The 26,963-nt window shown below is 44.9% G+C and overlaps 1 protein-coding gene across 4 annotated transcripts; it reads right to left on the bottom strand.

The window, feature by feature from the left end:
- Window positions 1-4,233: 4,233 nt before the first annotated feature.
- SLC26A8 (solute carrier family 26 member 8) lies at window positions 4,234-26,652 on the bottom strand. 4 transcript variants are annotated; one of them, XM_062625599.1, is made up of 20 exons: window positions 26,398-26,652; window positions 23,224-23,473; window positions 20,119-20,258; window positions 19,286-19,402; window positions 18,256-18,413; window positions 17,670-17,834; window positions 16,837-16,986; window positions 16,539-16,621; window positions 16,022-16,169; window positions 15,005-15,118; window positions 14,848-14,925; window positions 13,304-13,399; window positions 12,664-12,770; window positions 10,936-11,005; window positions 9,794-9,886; window positions 9,570-9,704; window positions 7,679-8,020; window positions 6,424-6,478; window positions 6,117-6,295; window positions 4,234-5,017 (listed from the first exon to the last, which is right to left on the bottom strand). In XM_062625599.1, the coding sequence occupies exons 2-20, from the start codon at window positions 23,388-23,390 to the stop codon at window positions 4,829-4,831; spliced, it is 2,586 nt and encodes an 861-aa protein (XP_062481583.1). In that variant the 5' UTR covers window positions 23,391-23,473; window positions 26,398-26,652; the 3' UTR covers window positions 4,234-4,828. The 4 variants fall into 4 exon arrangements, with proteins under 4 accessions (XP_062481583.1, XP_062481585.1, XP_062481584.1 ...); XM_062625600.1 differs by lacking the exon at window positions 4,234-5,017 and adding an exon at window positions 5,178-5,827; XM_062625601.1 differs by lacking the exons at window positions 23,224-23,473; window positions 26,398-26,652 and adding an exon at window positions 21,614-21,740.
- Window positions 26,653-26,963: the final 311 nt, after the last annotated feature.

Below are 26,963 nucleotides of genomic sequence, written 5' to 3' on the forward strand. Positions count from 1 at the left end.
GGCGCGGGAGGCGCGGGCCCCGCCGGCGGCTGTGGCAGCTGTGGCAGCTGTGACGTGAGCGCTGCGCGCGCGGTGGCGTTCGACAGGGAGGTGTGTGGTGGATGGCGTCAGTGCGCGCATCGTGGGGTGGTCTGGGTTGAAGGGACCTTAAAGCTCCTCCAGCCCCAACCCCTGCCACGGGCAGGGACCCCTTCCATAGAGCAGCTTGCTCCAAGGCCCTGTGTCCAACCTGGCCTTGAACACTGCCAGGGATGGGGCAGCCACAGCTTCTCTGGGCACCCTGTGCCAGCGCCTCAGCACCCTCACAGCAGGCAACTTCTTGCTTTAGATCCAACCTGAACTTGCCCTGTTTCAGTCTGAACCCATCACCCCTTGTCCTATCCCTGCAGTCCCTGATGAAGAGTCCCTCCTCAGCATCCTTGTAGCCCCCTTCAGACACTGGAAGCTGCTCTGAGGTCTCCCTGCAGCTTCTCTTCTCCAGGCTGAACAATCCCAGTGTTCTCAGCCTGGCTCCATACAGGAGGTGCTCCAGCCCCTGAGCATCCTCGTGGCCTCCTCTGGCCTTGCTCGAACAGCTCCATGTCCTCCTTACACTGAGGACACCAGCACTGCACACAGTAGGCAGTGGGACTGAGTGCACCATCAGCGAGTTCGCAGAGGATACACACGAAGCTGAGTGGTGCAGCTGACATGCCCAAGGGACAAGAAGCTATCCAGTGGGACTTGGACAGGCTGGAGAGGTGGACTCATGGATGGTCATGGTGGTCAGGAACTACAGAGTTTCAGTTTTTTAAAAGGGGCCTACAAGAATGATGGGGAAAGGCTTTTTGGCAGGGCCTCTTGCAACAGGACGAGGAGTGATGGTTTTAAACTAAAAGAGGAAGATTCAGGCTGGATGTGAGGAAAAATTCTTTACAATAAGGGTGACAAAACACTGGCACAGGTTGCCCAGAGAGGTGGTGGATGCCCCATCCCTGCAGCCATTCCAGGCCAGGCTGGATGTGGTTCTGGGCAACCTGGTCTACTTGAAGACATCCCTGCTCATTGCAGGGGGGGTGGACTGGATGAGCTTTGAATGTCTCTTCCAACCCAAACTATTCCATGATTCTGTGAATCTGTAACCCACCCCAGGTGCCCCATGGGAGGAAGAACAGTGGCGGGGCCATGACACCAGGACTTGTCATCCGGCCCGAGAAGGTGGTGGTTGCTCCTTGTGGGGGACACGCAGCAGAGGGTGAACCGCAGGGTGCTCCGCGGGGTGCCCGGAGGCCTCCCCCACGCCCCTCAGCCTGTCAAGCTTTGCACTGAGGAGATCTGGAAGGTGTGTGCCTTTCACAGTGAAATGCCATTAGAATGAGAGAATATTAAATTACTTTGTAATTACCATGAAAAATATGAAACTTTTCAGCAACTGGGCCATTCAGGCCTTCAGCTGTTAAGTGCTGAACAAAGAACCCGTGTTTTAAGGTGCTTGTACATTCACCTCACACCTCCCGCAAGCTCTATTCCTCCCTGTAGCTTTGCTTATCATTAGTTTACTCCTAAGAACTCCCCACAGCCCCGTTCCAGCACGTTCCACGTTGTGTCAGGCTCTGGCAGGGATTCTGGCCACCCGTTCCTGTCGGCAGAGGGAGCCCCGGGCACCGGCTGTGGCCAGGGCCCGAACGGCGGCTCCTCTGGGTTAATTCCTGACACGGCACCTCCACGTGCCATGGTACCAGGTTATGAATGTTTCCACGGAGGGGCAGGTGTGCCTGTGTGGCGTTTGGAAGACAGGAAAAAGCCCTTTCCCTAATTTGTAGTTGTTGCTCTATTCCTCACTACAAGCACCAGATGTTCAGCGCATCTGTTCTGCCGCAAGGAGAGATGTGAGAAATCACAAGATTTTGTGATGGGGAGGCAGCAGAAAGGGACAAATTTCAGCACAGCTGCAGCGTTCAAAGTAACTGAGCAGAAAGATCTCAAGAACAATGGGGTCCCCCTTGTACAGCAAGTTCCCACCTCAGAGAAGTCGCAGTGTGAGTAATGATGATCTACAGGTAGCCCTCCAGCTGTTCTGTGCTTGTCCCTGACAGTTGGTGTATGCTCACACCGGCTCTGCTCTGCGCTGCTGCTGGCCTAGGCTGGGTTTCTTCACGTGAGGACATCAGAGATGGCATGTGGCTGTGTTTGGAAAACCCTGGGGTGAGGCAAGTGTGAGGACATGTATCATATTCCATTCAACAGTAGGGAACTGTGGTGAACGCTGCAGCCCAAAGGACCTTGTGCACAGGTCAGCTGCAGAGGCAAGTTATTACTGAGCACTCATGCTCTTGCCAGGTTTCTTCCATGACTCTTCTGATTTGGGACACAAAAACACAATCTGGGGCACCCCCCCAGAAGGCTGCTGGGCCAGGCCTTAGCAAAGACAGAATCATCTTTCCACAACCAGCCTGGGACTTGTTTTTAAAGCAGAATAAATGCCCCAAACTATGCCCATACGTAACTAGTTTGTCTGGTCCTTCCTCCTTGCTTCCTGTGCAGTGTCACACACCACAGTGCGTGGCCACAAGAACTGCTTCTGCCATGCTCTGTGTGACTCCTGAGCTTCCCCCTCCAGCCATTTACACCAAAGTAAGACAATAATAAAACAACGGGGGTGTGGGTGGTTATATATGCTTTGCACCACCTGCAATGATAATGTGTATGTTTGAGGATCTGTATCCTCTAGTTCAGTGCAATGGGAGATCTGTCTGGGTTTCCTGCTACGAAAACATTGTGGCATTACACAGGCTGCAAAGGACATGAAGAAGTTGCTGTGTGCCCAGAACAACCGTAGCTGTTGCAAGTAGGTCAAGTGAGAACGTCAAGCTGCCTGCAAACACTTAATTATAGACAGGCTTTTGAACCCCAACTTTGTGGCTTTTCAGAGGTGTAAGTTCCTGGCCATGGAGTACGTGCTTTGTCATTTCACAGCCTGTGTCCAGGGATTTGTGCTTGGCTCAACACAACAGCTTTGTGTACGGATGCGGGAGCAGGGGTATGGCACTGCACAGCTCTCAGGGAAAAGGACTGGGACTGTCTGGAATTCTTCTCAGCAAGATACTTGGTTTGCAACATGAACACCCATAATTTGAACACTGACGTCTGAGTTGTCCCCTGGTGTCCTGGGGTAGGGAGGTAAAACTCAAAACTTTGCTGAATGAGCCAAAAAACCACCAACAACTCTTAAGTTTGCAACAGAGACTTTCTATGTTGCCAACAGCTTGGGATGCCATTTCATCTTAAATCAAGACTGCTGTAGGAGAGCCAACAGAATCTGGAAATTAGGGCTATACTGTTCATGGGTTTTGTATTACTCTGTTTTGAACAGAGCCCAGAGGACCTTGGCGTAAAGCCACTGTCCAAAACAATGCAGGGAAGCATATGTGGTTTGAGAATTACTCAATACCATTTGAGCTTTCAGTTTTTCCTGTCTTTCATTCCAAAAGGTATGAGAGTTCCAGGACTCAGTTTCCTCTACAGTAAGCAGCTCCACACAGTAATGTGCACTAAAATCCTTCACCACTGCAGTTTTCACATGCAGTGCTGTGGCTTCCTTCTAGAAACTGCTTGGAAGCAGTAAGAATTTAAATTGAATATATATATATTAGTAGAACTCACTGGAATAAATTACAGACAATTTAATACTAATATTACTATTAGCCATTGTATTATTGCTAAACTTTAGCAGCCAGGAGCAGCAGAATTCAGAGGAGCCACCTTGCTGTTGCTGCACGTCCAGGAACCACATGATGACCAGCAGCAAAAGCCAGATCTGTTCACACGTTAACGAATTCAGCCCAGGGCCCAGGATCTGTACACAAAGGATACATCATTTAAACCCAACTTTGCCCTAAAATGGGGTCTGGATGGTATTTATACACAGTGCAGGGCATCCAGCTGAAGTTAATTCACCTGCAGCTCCTTGGCGGTTTGTGCTATGGGATAATCCTACAGATGAGGGCAGGGTGAAGCCTTGTGATGTGTACTGCTGGTATAAAACTCTTCTGCTTTCAGGGGAATCCTGCCTTATGCCTCTGTACTAATATCACTGCATCCAACTCTGGCTGATCTCCAGAAAATACAACTAAGTGGAGTTTTTTATCAAGTGCTAACTGTATCTAAGGCTACAATTTTCCTGCTTCTTCAGAACAAAGTGAAGATATTCTCCCATTCTGAACCATTTCAGTAAAGGACTAAAAAAACATGAAAAAAAATTAGATTGTTTACTGGGATTTAGTTCTGGTGGATTAGAAAGGGACTGAGGAATAAATAATGCGCAGACACCATGTCATGTTAGGGCAGACAATAATGTTGAAGAGTAATAGTAAAATGTTTTCTTTGAAGCTTCACATCATTCCAGATGCATCTGAGAATACTCAAACTGCCTGCATGTTGAAATATGGCAGATTAATTTAACTTACTAACCAGCAATAAATACCTAAGAAGTGCTAGGTTAGGACATTTAAACTTCTTCAGAGTTTCAGAAAACAAGTGCAAATAATTTGCTAGAATTAGCTACAAAACTAGGAATTATCTCACACATTGAAATGTCTCTGCTTTCAGCATTGCTGGCTGGAATATCTATTGGAAAAGACTTGCAAGTAATAACATAAATGTTGCTTTTTGTTTAGAACAGCACAATTACAGGAGGCATTAGGCTGTATATTTTAAGAACTCGGGAACAGGAAAAAGAAAAAGAGGATCAAAAGCTCATAAAAATCACCGGAACTGTTGCTTAACTGTACTTTTCTTCTCTCTGCTGAAATCCCAACTCTCCAGCAGTTGCAATTCAGGCCTTGCTGCTCTACTTCCCTCTCCTCACCCAGCCTGGGTCCTGGAAATCCGATTGATAAGGTTGAGTATGATACTGCTGGACAGAGCTTGGACCTGCTTCATTTGGCGCTGAGCATGAGGCATCTTCATGCCAGCGTTTGTTGTAAGAGTTCTTTCCAGAGAAAAGATCTTTATTCTTCCTTGAGAGCAAACTTCTCCTCTGAAACATAACACAAATGTTACTGTAGGGGGTGGCCAAGCTGTTGAGCTGTTCAAGTGCAGCTCCTGTGCCAAAGCACCATCCTGTGTGCAGTGAGAAGGGGCCACAGCAGCGCACTGCTGGGGGTCTCATGCACACCCCAGCCCAGCTCCATCCACTGTCACCTCCTGCCTGCTGGCTGCTCCCAACCCTCCCGTCCATGTCCAGGAAAGGGAGACTGGTGAATATACACTAGAGGGTGACACCACAGAAGGTCAGCATCCTTGCGGTAGACTATTCATAGAATCGTAGAATGTCTTGGGTTGGAAGAGACCTTAAAGTTCATCCAGTTCCAGCCCCCTGCCATGGGCAGGGACACCTTCCACTAGACCAGGTTGCTCGAAGCCATGCCAGGACAGGGGAGTTAAACAAGTTTTGCCATGAGCAGCAGACTTGAGAACCCTGTTTTCCTGCACTTTTGTGTTGGTTTTTGCCTTCACTCTTGGTTCCTTCAGCCATAGGACCCCAGCCTGGCTGTACACATAGCCACAGCTGGGTTCTTTCCCTAGGTGGAGCAATTACTGGAACCTTCTACTCAGAACAAGGGCTTTTCCTGGAACTTGTTCTGCCCTGTTCAAACTTGTCTGGGACAGCCAGAGAGCTCAAAAATTATTGCAGAATACAGACAGATCATGTGCATAAACTTCAGTTCTTCAGGAAGTCAAGCTAGCACTGTCCTTCACTTCCCCATCAGCCCCAAGGGAGCTGGTGTAGTAACCTCTGGAAATAAAACACTTGGAGCTTTTGCTCTGGCCTGGCAGGGTCCTTGCTCTGTCAGAGAAATGGAAACAATTTAAAATGCAAGAGTCATTCCCTGCCTCAAAACTCAGCTGGATGCTTTTCCAGCCAACACACAAAGATGCCTTTCCCCAAACAGGAATACAGGGCTCAAATAAACAAATGGGATTACGGATGCAAAAAGGTGAGTACCTGTGAAAAACCAGAGAATCCAAAAGAGCACCTGCTCTGCCCTATTTCCTCAGCCACATGACAAGGTTTAAGTTACAGACAGGATAATTTAACAACATAAAGGGCTTAAATGTTAAGCTAAATATTCTACCTCTTGCTGTTCAGGTGGTGGTCCTTCAGCGAACTCTCTCACAGCATGGTCTAGCTCATCTGGCTTCTGATGCTTGTTCAAAGCAGCCAGCACAGCATCATGAAGAGTTAGAAAGAACCTTTCTTTGGTGATACAGCTGTCAAAGAAATCATTCTTCTCAAAGTCTGCTACCATGGAGGCTATAAAAAATGGGGGAAATAAATAAAGTAGCAAAATCACACCAAGCAGTACAGCTAAATCATTTCACTTAAGTTTAAAACTTATCCTTGGAGATAAGTCAATGTTAGTAAACAAATACTGTACTCACAGTGACAGCCAGCTATAAGGACTGTAATGCCAATATTGTGAAACATATGAATGATCTGTGGAAAGAATTCCATGCAGGCATTAGAGCAATTCTCATTACACAAGTGCACTAGAAGGTGAAAGATAAACAAGGAAATAAAGCCTCTCTTGTAGTGTTTTATCTCCAAAGAAAACCCTTATTCCTGTATCTCAAATCCTGATTTTGAGTTCAGCATTCAACAGCCATCTACATCTGTACCTGTATCTGTGTCTGTATCGGTATCTGTATATCTCTGTAGATCTATATATCTCTCTATATATGTACATCTGTATTACATATATCATATATAGTCCTTTAACTTGGTGTGAAAGGAATCAGATTTCAGAGAGGATAGATTCTCATCGTTTTCTCAATCCCTGACCCTTCGTAATTAAAACATCTCAAAGTTGGTTTGGGGGTTTTAATAAGTCAATTAAACTTGCTATTTCAGAGAATCACAGAATTTCAGATCATGGGGCTGGAAGGAATCTGGAAAGTCTTTGACTTACCCTCTTCCCCAGTGGAAGGGTCATTTAATGAGTAGCAAGTCAGTCTTCAAGGATTTGGGGGCATTGGCTCAGTCCGCAATTATTCCCAATAGGTGGGAATTATTAAACACAAATCTTTTTATTTGTGTTTAATTAAACAAAAACTCTGAGCTACAGAGTTTGAGGGAGATGACTAAGAATCCACCTGGAACTGTATCTTGCTGAGAAGCACATCCACATGACATCTATTTTTACTATAGATACATCTCCATTGGCTCGGATCCCCACTTGAAGACTTTAAAGTCCCAGGCATACGTCAAAGAAAAGGCTAATCAGGGTTTAGTAACATCAGAATCACTCTAGGAGAAGACAGCTGGTGGGTTTATATTGGATGCTTTGAGAGGACAGCATTTTTTAATTGTTCAGTTAGAAGCAAAAATAAACAGCCAAAATGGCAAAAAACCCAAAGTAGACATTTTTATAAATGCCTTTTTAGTTTACATGATTCTAGAGTTGGTCACAGTGGAGGACAGGGGTTTGCATCTCATGTATGCATAGTGGGGCTTCTGTTTGTAAAAATAAAGTGGGAATTTATTGATTTCTGAAACTTCATGGATAAATCTAGTGCCTGTAAAGGTCAGCTGGAAGAGGTGCAGATTGTTGTATATCAGGAAATTTTAGGCTAACAAGAAGCACAAGACATTGGGTAAACTTCAAGTTTCTCATCTCTGCGCAGTTGGGTTGCTTACCTGCTGCAGTAAATCTGAACCTGTCAAATCCACAAACTGCACCATGCTGAAGTCAAAAATAATGGTGTGCACTGGGCAGGGCAGTGGCTGTTGTTCCTGATCAAAATGTACGGAGGAATTATCGATTGCAGAGCCCAGTGCCTGGCAGGCTCTTCTGTCCTGCTCATTCCTTCCAGTCCTAACCCCTCTGTGAAAGTCTGGGGATGCATCAGCAGCTCCCACCAGCAACGTCCTGGAGCTGAGTTTGTCTCCATACTTCGACCAACGTACCAAATTCACTGAAGATGATGAGGACTGGCTGTCTGTGGAATGTCGCTTCACCAGTTTCTCTCTATATAGTATCTAAGATGGAAAACAGAGAGTGCACAAGTGGGTGGAGAATGGGGCTGAGGAGGTGGGAATTTATCTGCTGCAAGACAGTGCTGTAAATCGTATGATCATAGAATCATAGAATGGTTTGGGTTAGAAGGGACCTTAAAACTCCTCCAGCTCCAACCCCTGCCACAGGCAGGGACACCTTCCACTAGAGCAGCTTGCTCCGAGCCTCTGTGTCCAACCTGGCCTTGAACACTGCCAGGGATGGGGCAGCCACAGCTTCTCTGGGCACCCTGTGCCAGCGCCTCAGCACCCTCCCAGGGAAGAGCTTCTGCCTAAGAGCTCATCTCAGTCTCCCCTCTGTCAGATTAAAGCCATTCCCCTTGGCTTGTCCCTACAGGCCCTTGTCCAAAGCTCCTCTCCAGCTTTCTTGTTGGCCCTTTAGGCACTAAAATAGTTCTCTCATGGTAAAAAACACATCTGAAATAACACTAAATATAGGACAAACACACAAGAGTATGTGAAGTAGCAAGTCATCTTGGGCAAGGCTCAGATGTGGTTAGCAGAGCGCCTTCAGCCACCCTATAGTACAGTGGTACCTCATTCTTCCATACTGGAATGGCCTGGACTTCCAGTGGCCTGTGATACTGGAATCTGGAATACTTGTGACCTCTACCTTTCAGAAAAGAAAAGAAGATAAAAAGATGGCCTGTGACCACTGCCTTTCTGGGCAACAGAAGGCTGACCCTTACTGGCTGAGTTCTCTAGACCTTTGATTCATCTGCTTCTTGGACGGCAGCTGCTTACAGAACAAACCAATTTAATCATGTCTTCTTTCTTAATAGTTCCTTTTTCTAAGGCAAGAAAGGAAAAGCCACTGTCTGCATTTTTGTACTTCAGAAGATGATGTTAAATTATCTACCACATCCACTTCCTAAGGACCTTGGTGTCGCAGATGTGTTCCTAACCACTGTCTTTCAACCCATTTCTTGTACAATGGCTTTTACAAATCACATGTAACTGCTTGGGAAATATCTTCTGGAGACTGTCCATTCCATGAAGTCCCTTTCTAAGACATTTCAGAGAATTCAAATAAAGAGTATTTGATATGAGTGACTCTAGAAGATGCACAGTGAACAATTACAAATATGAGAAATCCTCTAAACATGATAATCTTATGATGATATTTATAGCTGTCCGAGGTATTTTGTACTTGCACTTGGCAGTGGAAGAAATTCCTCATAAGCAAGGGAGTTCCTCAATCTATAGGGAGAAATAAGAAAATCCCTACTGAAGCACCTAATTCTTGTAGCTGTGAAGAGAATATGTTGAATACTTCAACTGCTTGTTAAATTTGTCCAGTAAGATGAGCTACTATTACTCTATCACATAAAGTATATGTAGAGAAATACAGTGGTAATAGTTGCTTATTTTCATACAGCAAATATATATATACTTTATATATACATGTACAGCCCTTTGGGGCTGTACTGGCAAGTTAAGCATGGTTTCTTCAGTAATGTAAAACCAGGCACCTCAGAGCAACAGACTAGATAAATACACTCTTAAAGCTGACCGTAGTTGGAGGTAGAGGTGGATCATAGACACAAAAGCATGTACGATCTTCTCTTCCCCCTGTAGTGGCAGCCAGACGATGTGAACTAAAAGCCCTCATTTCACTTACATCTAGAGGCACTGTTTTCATATCCATCTGAAAAAGAAAGGCAGATTTATTTGAGTTTTTATCTCCTTAATGCAGGTTCTTATAAAACTTCTGCTGACTGAAAAAGTGGTATTTACCTTGTTCAACAAATAGGTTTTGAAGCAATTCATGTTGGCAAAAGAGATGGAAGAACAGCATTGGAAGATTTTGATTCCTTCAATCTCCTTTGCCTGTAAAACAAAAGTTGTATCTGTTAGGGTTGTAATCAGCAGAAGCTGGTTTGCCCCTACTGACTGTGTTGTAGCCTGCAGGGTGCTACCCTAAGGATGGAGTCTGGCTGGTCTCACTGTTGACTACCCTGGCAGTGGCATTGGGAACACACATAATGAGTTCAAACTGAAACGGGAAGTTCAGGTTAGATCTAAGGCAGAAGCTCTTCCCTGTGAGGGTGCTGAGGTGCTGGCACAGGGTGCCCAGAGAAGCTGTGGCTGCCCCATCCCTGGCAGTGTTCAAGGCCAGGTTGGACACAGGGGCTTGGAGCAAGCTGCTCTAGTGGAAGGGGTCCCTGCCTGGGGCAGGGGGTTGGAACTGGAGGAGCTTTAAGGTCCCTTCCAATGCAAACCATTCTATGATTCTATGATTCTCTTGCAATTAGAAACATTCCTCCAGCAGATCTATCACAGCTGACACTTGGCCGCTCTGATATAAAATAAAGGAAATTATTTTTAATGCTCATCACAGAAAACATACACTATATCTTTGTCTTACTAACCTTGTCCTTACATTAGTCTATTTTTTGCAAACCATTAGCATAGCAATGGGAATGTACCCACATGGCAAAGGCAAAGCTCTACTGCTGTATTGCCTACCTCTGCATGGTGCAGGTCTTGAAAAGAACGTGTTAAAAAGGCCCTGCCTGTTTTCCCATCACTGGGAGAACCTGTGAGTCAGTCTAGTACATGCACAGCCACTGTGAAAACACATGCAGTATGGACAAAACCAGACTGAGAAAGGCAGTTCAGAAAAAAAGAAATGCCAAACAGCTCTGGAAAGGACAGCAGAGCAGCTTCCACCATGGAGGCAGCAGAGGTGGACAAGGCACTGCAGAGGCCTGAGCAGGCTGAGCGAGGTATGTGCATCACTTCACACTGCAAGTACTTCAGTGTTCTTCAGATTTTTGAATCAAATGAGCTGACTCTGAATGATCACCCCCAGGTATTGAAGGGAAGAAGCTGGATTACAGAGAAAGATGGAACATTTCTTTTTTGTTTCCTCTTACAGCTTTGTAGTCGGATAAACTTCTATAAATATTTGTGTTCGGAATCTGTCCCAGCATCACCGTCTTCATCCTGAAACAAGAGTTTTATTAGGTTTTCACAGAGAACCAAGAAATACCATCTGTTCCCAAAAGGTTGATCTCCATTTCTCTCCTCTCCACTAGATACACCAACTGTAACTTAGAGGGTGTGAGTACAAAAAGTTATTCACTCATATTCAGGGTTCTTTGAGTAGGGGAGCACTACACAAGCACAGCCTTCAGTCACAGTGGTGTCCTCAAGAGTGTATAATGTCCCATTTCTACCACTGGAACATTTGGGTTATTGTTATTACACTAGAAAGCATGTTCCCTTTAGTCTCCCCACAGCTCTCCTCAAAGATGCATTTGGTGGAGGCAGCTGTAACCTGTGCTTGGAGCTGCACATAGGCTGGATCTGATCCAGAGCTCATGCAGAAGCATTAACTCAGGGTTTTGCCTTGAAGGAGAATCTCCTGGTTTGGGGACCATGCTTTGCTAATGGTGCTGCATGATTCTGGGGCAAGTTCTGGTTAGTTTGGGCCATGAGTAGAATAAACATGTGTCTGGCTGGCTGGCTGGTTGCTGGGGAACTGGAAGACTGTACCCTGGTTTATGGAAAACTGTTGTCAAGACACTATTCAAGGCAATCTGTTTGCAGATAACTTCCCATGTTTTTTTGAGCATAATGCCTTCACTGGTAGGAAACTGATAAGCACTAATGTATCCTGAGCGTACTATGGACAACAGGGAAACTTAACTGAACTGTGGCTGCAGAAATGCCCTTTCACAATGCTCATTAAATGCCAAGGCAAACCCAAGAGCATAACTGAGCAGAGCTAATGCAGTGAGTGTCAGACAGCAACTGAAAGTCTTCCTGGAGGTATCCTCACAGAGCCACTCTCGATCAGGTCATGAGCAGTTCAGTATTTGCAGAAACTGAGTTACTTCCTAACTCTTTCCATGTTGCTTGAGAGGTTTCAGCCTACCCAGAGAAGCACTTCCCTATCATGGCAAATCTCATGAGGTGTGGCTTGGATTTATGAATGATTTTCCCATTTGGATTAGCAGCTAATAAACTGAGTAATGCATGCCTGACATAACTTCCCTCCCCTATCACAAACTGAGTTGACGGGGAAGATAAAGCAACTTGGTAGATGGCAGTGAAGACTGAGGAATGTATTTGAAATAAAGGTACATCTCATTTTATCCCTACACAAGTGTGTATAGAGATCACCTCTCCTGGCTGATGCCTACAGTACAATAAGCCGCCTTCAAGAGCATGAAACACCTGAAGAAGGGACCATAAACTTGAGGAGTTTACTGGATGGTGACAGCAACAGGTTAGATGTAAGGAAGAAGTTCCTCACTGTGAGGGTGCTGAGGCACTGGAACAGGTTGCCAAAAGAAGTAGTAAATGCTCCATCCCTGGCAGTGTTCAAGGCCAGGCTGGACAGAGCGTTGGGTGATGTGGTCTAGGGTGAGGCGTCACTGTCTCTGGCAGGGGGTTGGAACTGCACAATCTGAAGGTCCTTTCCAATCCAAACCATTCTATGATTCTATGATTCTGTGATTCTATGAGTAGGTCATCCAGAATGACCTGACTTAAATATTGATGAAGATGAAACAGCTTTTTCACTGTCACATGTATAACTCTCTCTAAAACATCAACTCAAAAAAACCCCAGTATTTTGTTTTAAAAGTTATAAGTACCTGTGTAACCTAATGGTGATAAGGAGGAACGCGAATCCTGTGGCGATCACTAAACCCATATCAAGACCAAAACAAAGCACTGCAGCAAAACCTACCAGCCAAATAACCTTTGAAGGAGAGAGAGAGAGAGAACATGAGCATTAAAAAGATGAAAAATTATCTCTAACTCAGCCCCAGCATTTACAGACTGCAGACAATATAAAGGCCTGGAAATGGTAATATGTGAAAAACTTTGTTGGCACATCTAGACCAACCCAGTCCTGGAAGCAGCTGCAAACAAGTATAGCAAATTCCAGTTCAAATCTTGAGACGTTTTATCAGGGCCTCAATAGTTAGGAAAATCTGCATCATATTGAGGGTCTTTATGAGAAATCCTGCACAAGAGCTGACATGAGCATGCGACTCTGTCTGGCGGCTTGACAGTTGCCTTCTTAAGGGATCTGGGAAGAAATAATAATTTTTCCCTCATAGAACGAATTGAAAATTGATTTGAAGAGATAGCAATACACTTTTCTTCAGGACATATTTCAAAGGACCCCTTTCCCAAGGGAATGGCCACTGCTTTGCCCTGCCCTCGTGAAACATCCATTTCTCCCTTTAAGACACATCCCAAATCCTAGGTGGTTTTCTTGGCACTTACGAAATGATACATATCCTGTCTCCACAGCATGCGGATGTCTCGAAAATTTTGAAGAAAAGGGGACACGTTAAATACCACAATAGCAGCCAGGATACACTGTGCAAATCAAAAGAATAACATCTATTATTTTGTTATTTTTTTGTTTGTAGCCACGAACAGATACCCATGACAACCTGCTTGAAGTTCAAATCTTATCATAGCTTTATTTCCATCATTAGACATTAGGCAGAAGTTCTTCCCTGTGAGGGTGCTGAGGCGCTGGCACAGGGTGCCCAGAGAAGCTGTGGCTGCCCCATCCCTGGCAGTGTTCAAGGCCAGGTTGGACACAGGGGCTTGGAGCAAGCTGCTCTATGGAAGGGGTCCCTGCCCGTGGCAGGGGTTGGAGCTGGAGGAGCTTTAAGGTCCCTCCCAATCCAAACCATTCTATGGTTCTATGAGTCTATGATTTTATGATTCTGTGATCCTCTTGCAATTAAAAACATTCCTCCAGCAGATCTATCACAGCTGACACTTATAGATATGTATAACATTCCTCTGATCTGCAAACCAACTTGAAACCAACATATAATGATTTCACAATTATTTCTGCCAATACAACTTGGACTTCCTCTTGCAATGCTCTGTGTAGTTTCCATTACTGAGTACTTCTGCAGCACTAGGAGAAAGGCCAACACTATCTGCAGCATTGCGAGTTGCTGTTTCAAAGAATGGTTTCAATTAGCACAGGCAGTTCATGGCCAGATTTAAGAAGTTGTCTGACACCATTTGTTGAAACAGACTCTTAGCAAAGAGGAGGAGACTGAAGGGAAGTAGATGGTTAAATTCTGTTTTATCGACTGGTTTTGGGAAAGGGATTTATTTTCCCATCTTACAAGGAGGCCAGGAAAAAAATGTCAGGAATTGGTTCCCTAAGAAAACTTACTGAATAAAAGGAAAGTCTAGATAAAAATCTAAGGGGAAAGTGGAAAACTGAGTACAGTCAATAATCCACAATAACAAAATGCTTATGTGTATTGGACTGGCAGTGCAAAATCCACAGAAGGCAGTTTAAGACTCCATGGTTTTAAAATAAACCTCAAAGACTGAGATAGAATCAGAGCTACTAAACCCAAATTTCCATTTGAAAAATTTTATTTACACTAAAGATTTTGAAGCACCCATCTTGGAACTGCTTATAGTGATGAATTTGTTACACAGATGTGCAAACGCTTCAAGATGTGAAACTAGAAGTGAAACACAATGTTAAACTTACTGAGACTGGCAGTGAAATTGCAATGCAGTTTTAGGCCATGAAGCTCAGCTTGTACTGATTAGTGAGAGATGGGAGAGAGATGACATACCTATTACCTAAGATGCTGGCCTGCTGAAATTTAGGAGTGTTTAGAGTCATTGCTTTGGTTTGGCCCATCCCTGAAAATGATTAACTCTAGAGCCTGATTAATCCTTAATGATCCACAAAAATCTTCATATTACGCTTAGAAAAACCTTCATTGTATGCCTAAAAGTAAGTAGGCTGCTGCTGGAACTACTTCAGGTTCACTTACATTAGGTATCATCTGGAAAAAGTGTCCTAGCTTCAGCGCAATCACCAGCATCACACATGCTCCAATCGCTGCTGCTAACTGAACAGAAATCCCACATCAGACAGGCCTGGCGGAATCATTTACTTCCTTGTAAGTAAAGTCTGGAAACCCAACTCACCTGTGTCCTTCCACCTGTCCTCTCCTGAATGACAGTTCCAGAAATAGTACAGCTAACAACAAAGCTTTTGAAAAATGAGCTGCAGATATTGCATAGCCCCACAGCTATGAGCTCCTGTAAAACAGACACAGAAGGAAGCACAGCAAACCCCAAACAAGTGACTTACCTTCATAGAAGTAGCTTATCAGGAATTCCTTTCCTTCTGCTCACGCTTACTGGTTGCTCATTTGTGCTGCTAAGCTCAGGAAACCTTCTGGAAAGCAGGGCTAAAGGACCTCTCTTAAAATACAGCTGAGTGTTGCGTGGGCCAAACAATTCAGTTCCTCTTTTCAAAGAAACCCACCTAGAACCCCAAAGCTATGAAGCACTGACTTTTGAGCTGCCAAATGGCAAATCTCAGTATGCAGCATAGTGCACCTGGAGAAAAGCTGAGTGGAAAAGACATTCCCTTTGCATTTATCCCCAGAGGCTTTGGGAACTCAGGTCAGCTTCCTTACTGGCTTAGTTCCATTCTAGTAAAGATCCAATGCCATCATAACAAGCTAAACATGCAAAACACCTAATGCTAACTCTAGCACACTGGAAGCTAATATGGTTTTAGCTTAAAAGCCTCTCAATCACTAAGCAGAGAATCCATATACTGGGATAGCAGCCACATACAGAGAACAACTACAGCTGCTCTGGCCATTTACAATTCCAGCTATTATGCTTTTACAGTCTCATGGATTCGTGAGAGCAATGGTCCTCCATGGTCAGTTACAGTACTACATGTGCATGAGATTCATCCCAATCCCAGTGAATATACAACAGCCTCTTGGTCAAAGGCAGCCGTGTTTTTGCCTTCATATTATTGGCTTACAACATCCACTTTCCATAGGAAAGGGTAACAAGTTGTTACAAAACCATCATCTGGCATATCCATTTGCATTTCTACCACTGTCAGGTAGTTAGTGGCTTTGCAAATCAAATTCAGCTTGTTTCTTCTCCTAGGAAATTTACGTGTAGTTGTGTTCTCACCTGATTGCTGGCGATACGGTAGCTGTGAAGTGAAGCATACTTCTCCCCAACAAAAACAAGGAGGAAATAGCTTACAATAGCAATGGAGAAGGCATGTAGTATGACCTTGTTCAGGTTTGATACATCTGGCACTGCAGGAGGCAGAAACCTGCAGAATCAGAAAACAGATGAGTTTAGACCTGAGCTCTGTCCACAGTAACTCCAAATCCAGGATCACAATCACAAGCACCCTGCACCCCACACAAGATGCTCTCAGTCTGTAAGACTTGTACCTCACACAAAATGCAAATTCCTTCCTCTGTGTGCTAAACAAAACCTGAACCTAATGCAGAAAAATGTTGATTGAATTCTACATATGCTTGGAAATGCTGATGCAGTTAAAACTCTTGAAGAGCTATTCCTTTAGTTGTATGTGCCAGTAAAATCAACCCATGTCAGATTTCAACAACAGGCTGAAACATCTATGATCTCTTTCTTATCTCAAAAGTACAACCTCATAAACAGCGAGATAACTAACCTCTGAGGAATCATACTGATCACAGCATTATTAGATTCAGCGTGAAGACGAATGCAATTAGAAATAATGGTGACTGTGATAATCTGGGAAAGAAAACAAGACACAATACCAGAGATTAGACAGCATTTGCTCATGAAGCTGTACGCAATCTCTGAAAAGTAGTTAATTCTGTAGGGGTATTTAAAGGACTTCAGCACAGATTCGGTGTGCAAGGAATATGTGAAATGTTTTGTGAAATAAAGTATATTATATGCTCTGTTAGTTGTGTTATTTCAGTGGCATTCTGAAGATCACTTACCAAGAGAAGCTCCATAGGAAATGCCATAAGACTACGTTTATAAACTATCCTGAGTGATGCGGTGACTTGTAGTACAGCCATGCTAAGCAAAAATAGCAATATGCTGGTGGCATTAGCCTTTGGGATAGCCAGGAAGAAATGATATAGATTCTGAAAAAGAACCATCACAGAGCGGATCAGAGCAGATACTACAACTATGTTTATACTGCAGGAGGTTGACATAGGCTGCCCTGACACTTGAACTCATCCTCTCTGATAACCGTGGGATCTTCAGTTAGAAAAAGAGAGATGCTAAGAGCATAAAAGCGTTAAAAATGAAATCTATCTTGTCTATCTGCAGATACAGATTTGCACAAATAGCTCAGATCTACTACTGTCATTCTCTCTTCTACACAACCTTCCTGTCAAGCTGATTGACATTATTAAAGTAAATGAGAATGAATTAGCTTTAACTTGTCTTTAGCTCAGAGTCTGCTGCTTTCTTGTCAGAAAGATACTGTGTGCCCAACAGCTTGCCCATGATCATCTATTGAGGAAAAAAGTACCTTTTCCTCTAACCTTTGCCTTTCTACAATTATAGAGGTGCTGAAAATACATTCTAAAGCTATGTAAGTAATTAAAATATGCACACAGCCTTTTCTTCTTGCATCTCACACAATAGGCTCCCTATATAGTTCAAGCCCCCAGGAAGGTGAAGTAAACCACAGCTGAGCCTGGCACAAATATCCCTTAGCAACTAAATTAGAATGGAGTTGCCTTCCATTTCTGAAGCTATTCTTTTCTTTCCCTTCCAAGAAACATTCATTTCTTTGACTAATAATGAATTGACTCACACAGAAAATGTCCAGGGGCCTCGCAGGGATGTCAAGCACGATGTCAAAAATAAAGGTAAGCTGTGCTACAATGACATGCACTGCTGCTGCAGTGAGGCAAGCATTGATGAGAGTCTTCGGCATGTATGTTTTTACGAGCCCCAGGCAACAACAGCCCAGCAGCAGCTGCATGGAACAAATGAGAAGCGAGATGTGATATAATTCTCAATGTTTAAACCCACTCTTCTTGTTTTCATGTGACTCTTCACTGCCACACATGACGGACAGTTATTTGAACACACCATTTTCATTATGCACTATTAAGTAAGACACTGCCAAACCAAAGCAGGAGCAGTTCACATCAAGTGTGTGAAGTTATGCAGGACTACATAAGCATCCACATATTGCAGAGCACATGAATCTTAAACCCACCATTTCTTTTCCACACAGCATGACAGGAAGAGACAGATCTTCCTGTCCCACTTTGAAATATGCTGAGCTCAGTCTTTGTGGTACAAATACGCAAGCAGTTCCAATCCTTCCATTTGTATGAAGAATGCACATAAGGATACATCAATTAAGGATATAAAATAGATTCTTCCTCTACCTGAATGATGCCAGTCAAAAATGTTACTGATGCACTAAGTGTCAAGGCCTGAGAAGGGTCTGAGTAGTTGTCTGGTGAACTATTAGAGGACAAGGTTTGGTTGAAATTAAGAGTCTTCAGAATGTTTGTTGCTGCCATATTTAGGATGCTGAATGAGCCTGGAACCAACAGAACAGAACAGAAAATGGAACTGCATGACATGTTGCAACAAAGCTTTATCTTAAACCCACAGAACCATCTCTTCCCTCCACCATATGCCTGTGCAGTATGAGAGTCTATTCTCATTCATATATATATATTCCAAATATGTATCATCAATTTTTACTGTTTCTGAGTAAGTACCTAAAGTTTTCAAAGTCCTGTCTGAAAATTCGAGATTCCTACCATTTTACAAATGAAATCTTCGCTTTGTCAGATGCACAACAAGAAGATTTTAATGTAAAGTATAAAAAATTGAGCTGCCTGGAAGAGTGAAAAAGAGAGAAAGATCTGCAACATTATCTAAGAGGCCACAGCTCCACATAAGCACATAGTACGATAACATGAAAGGCCTTCTCACAAATAATAGCATTTTAATAAACTAGCTTCTGAACAAATCAAGAGTTCTGTCATGTCAAGAACTGCATGTAGAAGACCATGCAGAAGCCCAGAAGCCAAATCATTATTCACATCCTGGGGGTAAATGTGAAGAAGCTTCCACTGGTTCTTTATGTAGGAGCTGTGTATGTGACACTCCAGCATCTCCCTTGCACTGGTGTGAGTGACACAGGAGCTAACACATCCTCAGAGGTACAAAGGACCTCACAGCTGAAGCGTGACTGACTTGGTGGAATTCTCACTACAGATGAGCTGCAGAAGTGGAACAACAATGAACTGAGAATCTTGGGGCCTGGATTCTCACCTCACCTAAACAGCATCCGCCTCTTACATGATATAGATAGGGTATCTCACCTGCTTTTTGAAGCAGCACGGAATATAGTCTCCAAGTCCTGTAGAAACATTTCATAGTACAAAACAAAACAAAACTCACCAATTGAGATATGATGTGAAGTCCCAAATATAACATATGTTATGGAGCAGCAGAACGCAGAAAGGAAGCCATTGGTATTTGGCAGAGGTAACCTGGTCAGCCAAATTCCCAGAAGCCCTGGAAAGCAAAGATCTGTTTCTAAAATCAAGTACATTGGGAAGGTGCTCTATCTTTGGTTACTATTTTAAAGGAAAATTTTGCTGATAAAAACCTGACAACCTTTACAAAAATCCCAGTTCAGGACCTGATAAAGCCAGGCCAGTTAGTGACAACAGCTATTGTCTTACAACACGGCCCTTGCTAACTAGAAATCACAGAATCATAGAATCCCAGACTGGTTTGTGTTGGAAGGGCCCTTAAAGCTCACCCAGTTACAACCCCCTGCCATGGGCAAGGACACCTTCCACTAGAGCAGCTTGCTCCAAGCCCTGTGCAACCTGGCCTTGAACACTGCCAGGGATGGGGCAGCCACAGCTTCTCTGGGCAACCACTCTTCATTTAGGCCACCTATTAGCAGGGGACTGTGCATGTGAGTATCTAATAGACCTGATTTTGCAAGGCAGATTTTAAAGACCGTGTTATTTTGTGTGAAGTATAGGAAAATGCTGCTATTAGTTTGTATTTTGAGTAGTGTCCTGTCCTTGAAATGACACCATGTAATGTCTGATGATAGAAAAGAAGATCTGCAAATATGCAAATAAAGAGGTTAATGATTTAAGGAACTTCCCGTGCAACCTGATGATGTTAGACAGAACAGAAGCACACACAGAAGATAGATTATGAAAAGCATGATATACCAAAGGAAACTAGTGTGTTTTTTTTTCTCTGCCTACCTTGAGGAATCTGAAACATCCCAACACTTAGGCCTGCATGTAGATCCCTCATGATCCATTCTCTGAATTGATAGGAAAACAGCCAGTTCAGGATAGGGAACATCATGAGTATCATCTTTCTGAACCTTCTCCAAGAGAATCTGAAAAGACCCAGGTAAGCTAAGCCACAGGCAATATCTTTTACAGTCTCTGCAGTGCTTTTGCACAGGCTCACGCTCTGCACAGAAACCACACAGCTGTGGTAGCTCTCTGCAGGCACGGTGTCCTGTGAACAACATAGGCATCAGCCTCCCATGGATCCAGCTGGCACCCAACATGGATCCTACACAGGCACCCCCCTGCTTTTGCATGCCATTCAGATGAACTGCAAATACTCTCATGTGCATTCATATGACAGTCTGTCAGCACTGAATGTATCAATTACTTGACCTCATTAACACCACAGACAAATAGGAGATGGTGTTTTGATTCCTCCTGTCCTGATCTGGAAGAAAAGCATATAAACACCACATCGGGGGTGGCAAAAATAGACAAACCTACCCCATCTCCAAAAAACCAGTTAAATGTTTCCTGTATGACATGATTGACTAAGGGGATGGAAGCAGGACTTGGCCTATGTGATTTAGTTTGTGGATATGGTTTTGAATCAGAATTTCCAGTAGGTAAACTGACTAACCCCATGACCCCATGCTCCTTCTTCCCCTTTTCAATCCCTTGGCAATGTTGGTGATTTTCTATTTACAACCCAAATATAAGTGATGTAGCGTCTGCCCATGGCTCCTGGCTGCCTTGTGCAGTGGCTGTGGGGACTGAACCCAGGCGACATCACTTTGTTGTCAAAGGTGACTATACACCGGGCTGACAAGCAGATACAAAATGGAGAACAGAGGAAACACACAAGATAGGGAAGTGGAAAAGAAACAGGGAAAAGAGTATGAGGTAGCAAGGCAGACCCAGTTCTTCAATGACAAGTTGCAGGAGAGAATAAAGAGATTTTCTTATTTAGCATTGAGTGCAATGATAAAGTTTCCAATAATATTAGCTGTGACTTTAGAGCAAAATTCTCCCTCTGATAGCTGGGCAAGACTTATTTTATTGCACCAGGTGTTTCTGGGTGGACAGACTTTTAATTCTAGACCACATGTCATAATTCTAAACAATTCAACCTTTTTGACCAAGTCATTTTATTTCTCTGACTCTTTTTTTTTTTTTTTGTATTTAAAAAGACAGCACTGGAACAGAAGGCTATTGCACAACTTGAAGAATCTCACTATTACAGAAATTAATCTAGATGACAAGTCTTCCTGGTAAGTGAAAAGTAGAAAACACAATAGCAACTCAAACCATGGCTCCATTTGCCTTCACTTATCACCAGGAAATTACTTTACAGCAGTGTAAATCAGACATGACCCACAGTTTTAGGCTGCAGTCCCACATGGGGCTGAGCTGATGTAAGAGCTAGTTATACAGAAAGAGAGAGGTCTGGCTCTCCTACCTTCCTTTCCCTGTGTGGTCCTGTCCCTCCTGGTATAGCAAGCTGATAGATTAGCTCACTACACCTTGTGGAACCTCACCCATAGTAGACTTGAGTCTCAAGTCCTGCCAGGGTCTCAAGACAGTTTAATTTTCAGTGTATGTTCAGTGTAAATGCTGAAACAAAGTCCAGATAAATGATGAATCAGAGATTTTGTATTTACTTTCTTAGGAGGACTATGTGGAGTAGATATAGCCATAACCATTGACAGTCCACTCTGGATACAAAAAGACTCAGAAAGAAAACTGAGATACTTGTCATAGAATCCCAGACTGGTTCGTGTTGGAAGGGACCTTAAAGTTCATCCAGCTCCAACCCCTGTCCACGGGCAGGGACCCCTTCCACTAGATCAGCTTGCTCCAAGCCCCTGTGTCCAACCTGGCCTTGAACACTGCCAGGGATGGGGCAGCCACAGCTTCTCTGGGCACCCTGTGCCAGCGCCTCAGCACCCTCACAGGGAAGAGCTTCTGCCTAAGAGCTCATCTCAGTCTCCCTTCTGGCAGGTTAAAGCCATTCCCCTTGGCCTGTCCCTACATCCCTTGTCCCAAGCCCCTCTCCAGGTTTCCTGCAGCCCCTTCAGGCACTGGAGCTGCTCTCAGGTCTCCCCTTCAGGAGCCTTCTCTTCTCCAGGCTGCCCCAGCCCAGCTCTCTCAGCCTGGCTCCAGAGCAGAGCTGCTCCAGCCCTCACAGCATCTCCGTGGCCTCCTCTGGCCTCGCTCCAACAGCTCCACCTCTCTTGTGTGCTGCTGCCCCAGAGCTGGATCAGGACTGCAAGGGGGGTCTCCCCAGTACGCAGCAGAGGGGTAGAATCCCCTCCTATGTCAAACTAAACTAAAGGGGAAGGTGATGAATGGGCATCCTATTTTTTATTATATTTCCCTTGCTGGTTGAACATCAGGAATTCTCCTCTGCTGCCAACAAAGCAGCACAGGAGTCTCACTGCCAAGTGGAGTTGCAGGCTACATTCTGGTGAGTCTGCAGGACTCCTATGGCAGAGGAGATGCTTCTATTACCAGTAAAATGCCCAAAAGAGAATTGTGTCAGATAGAAAAATGAGGCTGTGGAAGCTTTAATGCCTTATCAGTACCTTGGCCTCACCCACTCTCCTCAAGAAACACAAGAACATAGCTCCAAAATAATGAAAAGCAGTTCAATCAATCTCAATCATACCATGGTGCAACCTTCCATGTCCTCAGCTAAGAGGGAATCGAAAAAGGCTCTTGAAATGTAAGAAGTATTAAAAGGCATAAATCAGAAAACAGCAAATGAAAGCCTGTGTCTGACAGAAGCAATGGATACAACTACAACTGCTGGCAGTTTCTCTTTACACTTCATCTATCCTTCTCTGTCATAATCCTGAAGTGAACAGACGCTTTTGCAGATTGCAAAGACCACCTTTGGTAGTGCAGCAGTCTTGCATGCTTCAGGTGGAAGCTGCTGTAACTGGGTGTTCTGCTTTGGTTACCAATCAGTGCATTTCAGCATTTTAGTTAGCATCTTTTTTTTACACTTGAGCTTGAAGATTCTCCTTGGTTTCTTTACCCCTGATAAAAACCTAGCATTGAACTCACCTGCAATACAGCCGTCTGTTCTTTCCTGAGATTTGTAGGTCTCTCCCCAAGGCAGAGGGCACTTCTCTTTCATAGTATGCCTGCAAGTGTTCCTCAGTCTGTATTTCTCTTTGGACCCTGTAAGCTGCTGGTTGCCTGCCAGTGCCCATGGTGTCGTTGAGCGCCATGGTTTCCTTCTGACCAGAGTCAGGCACATACAGAGGAACAGCAAACGCTGGAGACCACCAGAAACACCTTCCTGGCACTGAGACTGGAAGAAAGAAACAGGATCACTGATGAAGTATCTACTAAACCCAAACCAAAAAGTGTAAGTTTTTGCCCAAAGTAAGTCCTGTGAAGCCAGTAGTTACAGCAGGGATAAGCAAGGCTCTGGAGACTGAAATCCATGAAAGACATGCTGCTCTTGGGATCAAACAAATCAGTTGCCAAATCAGTTGTAGGAATACCAGGTCCTTCTAGAACTTGTCTTGTTCTTATTTGTCTTGTTCCTACTTTTCCTAGGGAAAAGCAGCACCCCTCTGTTTTGTGATCCCAAAAGCAGGGCTGTGTTTAGGGAACTAAATACAGTCACTCTCCATAAACTTATCACAGCTGAGGAAACAGTTTGAATTCTCCTTGTTTCCAATCTTGGGGAAAAAAAGGTTGAGTCTGAATCATACAGAGAGCAGCTAAATCTGTGGCTGTTAAAATGCCACAACTTGCTGTATAAAACTGGTATCTGATACCATTCAGGTTTTTAAATACTGAAAATGACTGACTTGTGTTCCTTAGAATTTTAGCACCAGGAAGGAGATCTGAATTCAATCACTGTCTCTCAGAATAGGTAAGTTGTGCTTTCCCAAAGTGAATACTGAGTAAAGTAAAAGGCCAGTGCAAGAGCAGATCTAAGACAAAGTTCTCATGCCAACAGCTGAGGCAGAAAATAAATTCAAATCCAGAGCTACCAAGTAAAAGTGCATTTAAGAAGGGTGGTGACATGTAGCAACATACTTTTTGCTATGGGCAGAACTAAGAAAGAGTAAATATAAAAAGTCTGCAAGTAGGCAGTTGACACTCTACTCAGAATGCAGTTTAAGTTTCGAGTAAAAATACTATAGAATCATACAATGGTTTGGGCTGGAAAGGACCTTAAGATCATCCAGCTCCAACCCCTGCCCCAGGCAGGGACAACTTCCACTGGAGCAGCTTGCTCCAAGCCCCTGTGTCCAACCTGCCCTTGAACACTGCCAGGGATGGGGCAGCCACAGCTTCTCTGGGCACCCTGTGCCAGCGCCTCAGCACCCTCACAGGGAAGAACTTGTGGCTAAGTCCTAACCTGAACTTGCCCTGTTTCAGTTTGAACCCATCACCCCTTGTCCTATCACTGCAGTCCCTGATGAAGAGTCCCTCTCCAGCATCCTTGGAGCTCCCTTCAGACACTGGAAGCTGCTCTGAGGTCTCCATGCAGCTTCTCTTCTCCAGACTGACCAGCCCCAGTACTCTCAGCCTATCTCCACATGGGCGGTGCTCCAGCCTCTGATCATCCTCATGGCCTCTTCTGGGATCATCCTCATGGCCTCTTCTGGGATCATCCTCATGGCCTCTTCTGGGATCATCCTCATGGCCTCCTCTGGGATCATCCTCATGGCCTCTTCTGGCCTTGCTCCAACAGGTCCATGTCTTTCTTATGTTGGGGACACCAGAATTGCACACAGTGCTGCAAGTGGGGTCTCGTGAGAGTAAAGGGGCAGGATTACCTCCTTTGACCTTCTGGTCATGCCAACCCAGGATATGGTTGGCAAATCATTGGGATTTAAGTTTTCTCCTCATCTTTAATTTCCTGACCCACCAGGATCAGTTTTTATAGGTCTAATGCTTTGCATCACTGAGATCTGCTACTTCTGATCCAGCAACTCAGTGCAGTATTTACTGTCTTGTGAGACATCCACCAACACATACACAAGTCCCAGTCATTCTAAACCACAGAGATTTAGTAGTAGGCAAGTCTCAAACACCTTCCCTAGGGCACAGCTTCTCCCTCATTTTAAAGAGGAGATAAATCAATGTCTTTCACAGATGAATTTAAGAGCCATTTCTTTCATTAGCTTTTTATAACCAGTCCACGCATTTGAAGCCTGAGCTGACATCTTTGAGCACCATCTCCTCTTTTCAAGGCTAGGTAATCAAGAAGCAAAATTAAGAAGATGCTAGAGTTTGCAAAGTGAAGGTATTGAAAAGGCACACCAAGAAGTAGTTCTTTGTTAGATGCAAGCAGTGGTAATGTACAGTTTTTCACTCCCGTTATTTGCACTTCAGTGATGGCTCGCAGCAGCAGAGGACAGGGTCCCACACTATTATGCTGCACAGACAAGGGTTTTGCTGTGGAAAAATGTTTTAAAAACAGAATACGTTTGTCCTGCACAGGACTGCAAATGAGACTCATCTTCTTCAAACTTGAGGTCAAAAGCAATGTTTCCTTAAACACAAATCCCTATTTGCTGTGATATTCCTGGCCTGTACAATCACCAGTGCGGCAGCAGGGCCAGGGCAGGGATTGTGCCCCTGCGCTGGGCACTGGTGAGGCCGCACCTCGAATCCTGTGTTCAGCTCTGGGCCCCTCACTGCAGGAGAGACATTGAGGTGCTGGAGCGGGGCCAGAGAAGGGCAGCGGAGCTGGTGCAGGGCCTGGAGCACAAGTGTGATGGGGAAGGGCTGAGGGACCTGGGGCCTTTAATCTGGAGAAGAGAAGGCTCAGGGGGGACCTGATGGCTGCCTACAAGTGCCTGAGAGGAGGATGGAGCCAGGAGGGGCTGGGCTCTGCTCCCAAGGAACAAGGGATGGGACAAGAGGAAACGGCCTCAAGCTGCCCCAGGGCAGGTTTAGATGGAGCTGAGGAACAATTCCTGCCCCAGAGGGTGCTCAGGCATTGGAACAGGCTGCCCAGGGCAGGGCTGCAGTCACCGTCCCTGCAAGTGTTCACACAACGTGGAGACGAGGCCTCAGTGCCATGGGTTAGGGGTGGCCTTGGAAGTGGTTGGACTGGATGAGAGTAAAGGGCTTTCCCAGCCTGATTCATTCTATGATTCTGTACTTACAACCTGGTGAAGACACAATGGGCTCCAGTCAAAAACATGCTTAACCTGTAGCACTTGACTTCATGAAGTCTTAAGCATGTACTTGAAAGCAAGCACATACCTCTCTTTGATACTGCAAGGCCTACCACAGTATTGTCTATTCTCCAAACACACACAGGAAGATCAGGGCAATCTGGGCAGGGAGATCGTCGCTCGCCCCATTTCACCGGGCTTGCAGCCACTGGAATGGAACAAAGCGTCCACAGTAAGAGCTTGTAAGACTTTATAAGCAGTAGAGCTGCAATTACCCTGATTGACACGGGGCGGGCTGCTGCTCTGCAGGGACAACGGCAGGTCACCCTGCGCCTCAGAAGGGTTTACCTATGTTCCTTCGTTTTGCTTAATGAAAGCACGGCCTGCAGGGACACTGCGCAGGAGAGCCAGGCAGGGCTCGTGCACGGGAGAAACAGGGGCGCCAATTCCCGAATTACCGCTTCATCCACCGGAGAACGTTTCCGCGAGGCCCACCCCCACCCGGGAAACCGAGAACGTTTCGCGGGCGGCGCAAGCGGCCGCGCCAGGCGAGGGGGTGCGCGCGCGCGCGCGAGCGGGCGTGAGGGGACGGCGGCGGCGACGGCGGCGGGGCGGGCGGTGCTGGTGCGGGGCCGCCCCCGCCCGCTGGAGGAG

The sequence above is a fragment of the Pezoporus occidentalis genome, unplaced genomic scaffold, assembly GCF_034315485.1.
Source record: "Pezoporus occidentalis ecotype Australia unplaced genomic scaffold, CSIRO_AGI_Poc_V1 ctg280, whole genome shotgun sequence".
Taxonomy (NCBI): Eukaryota; Metazoa; Chordata; class Aves; order Psittaciformes; family Psittacidae; genus Pezoporus; species Pezoporus occidentalis.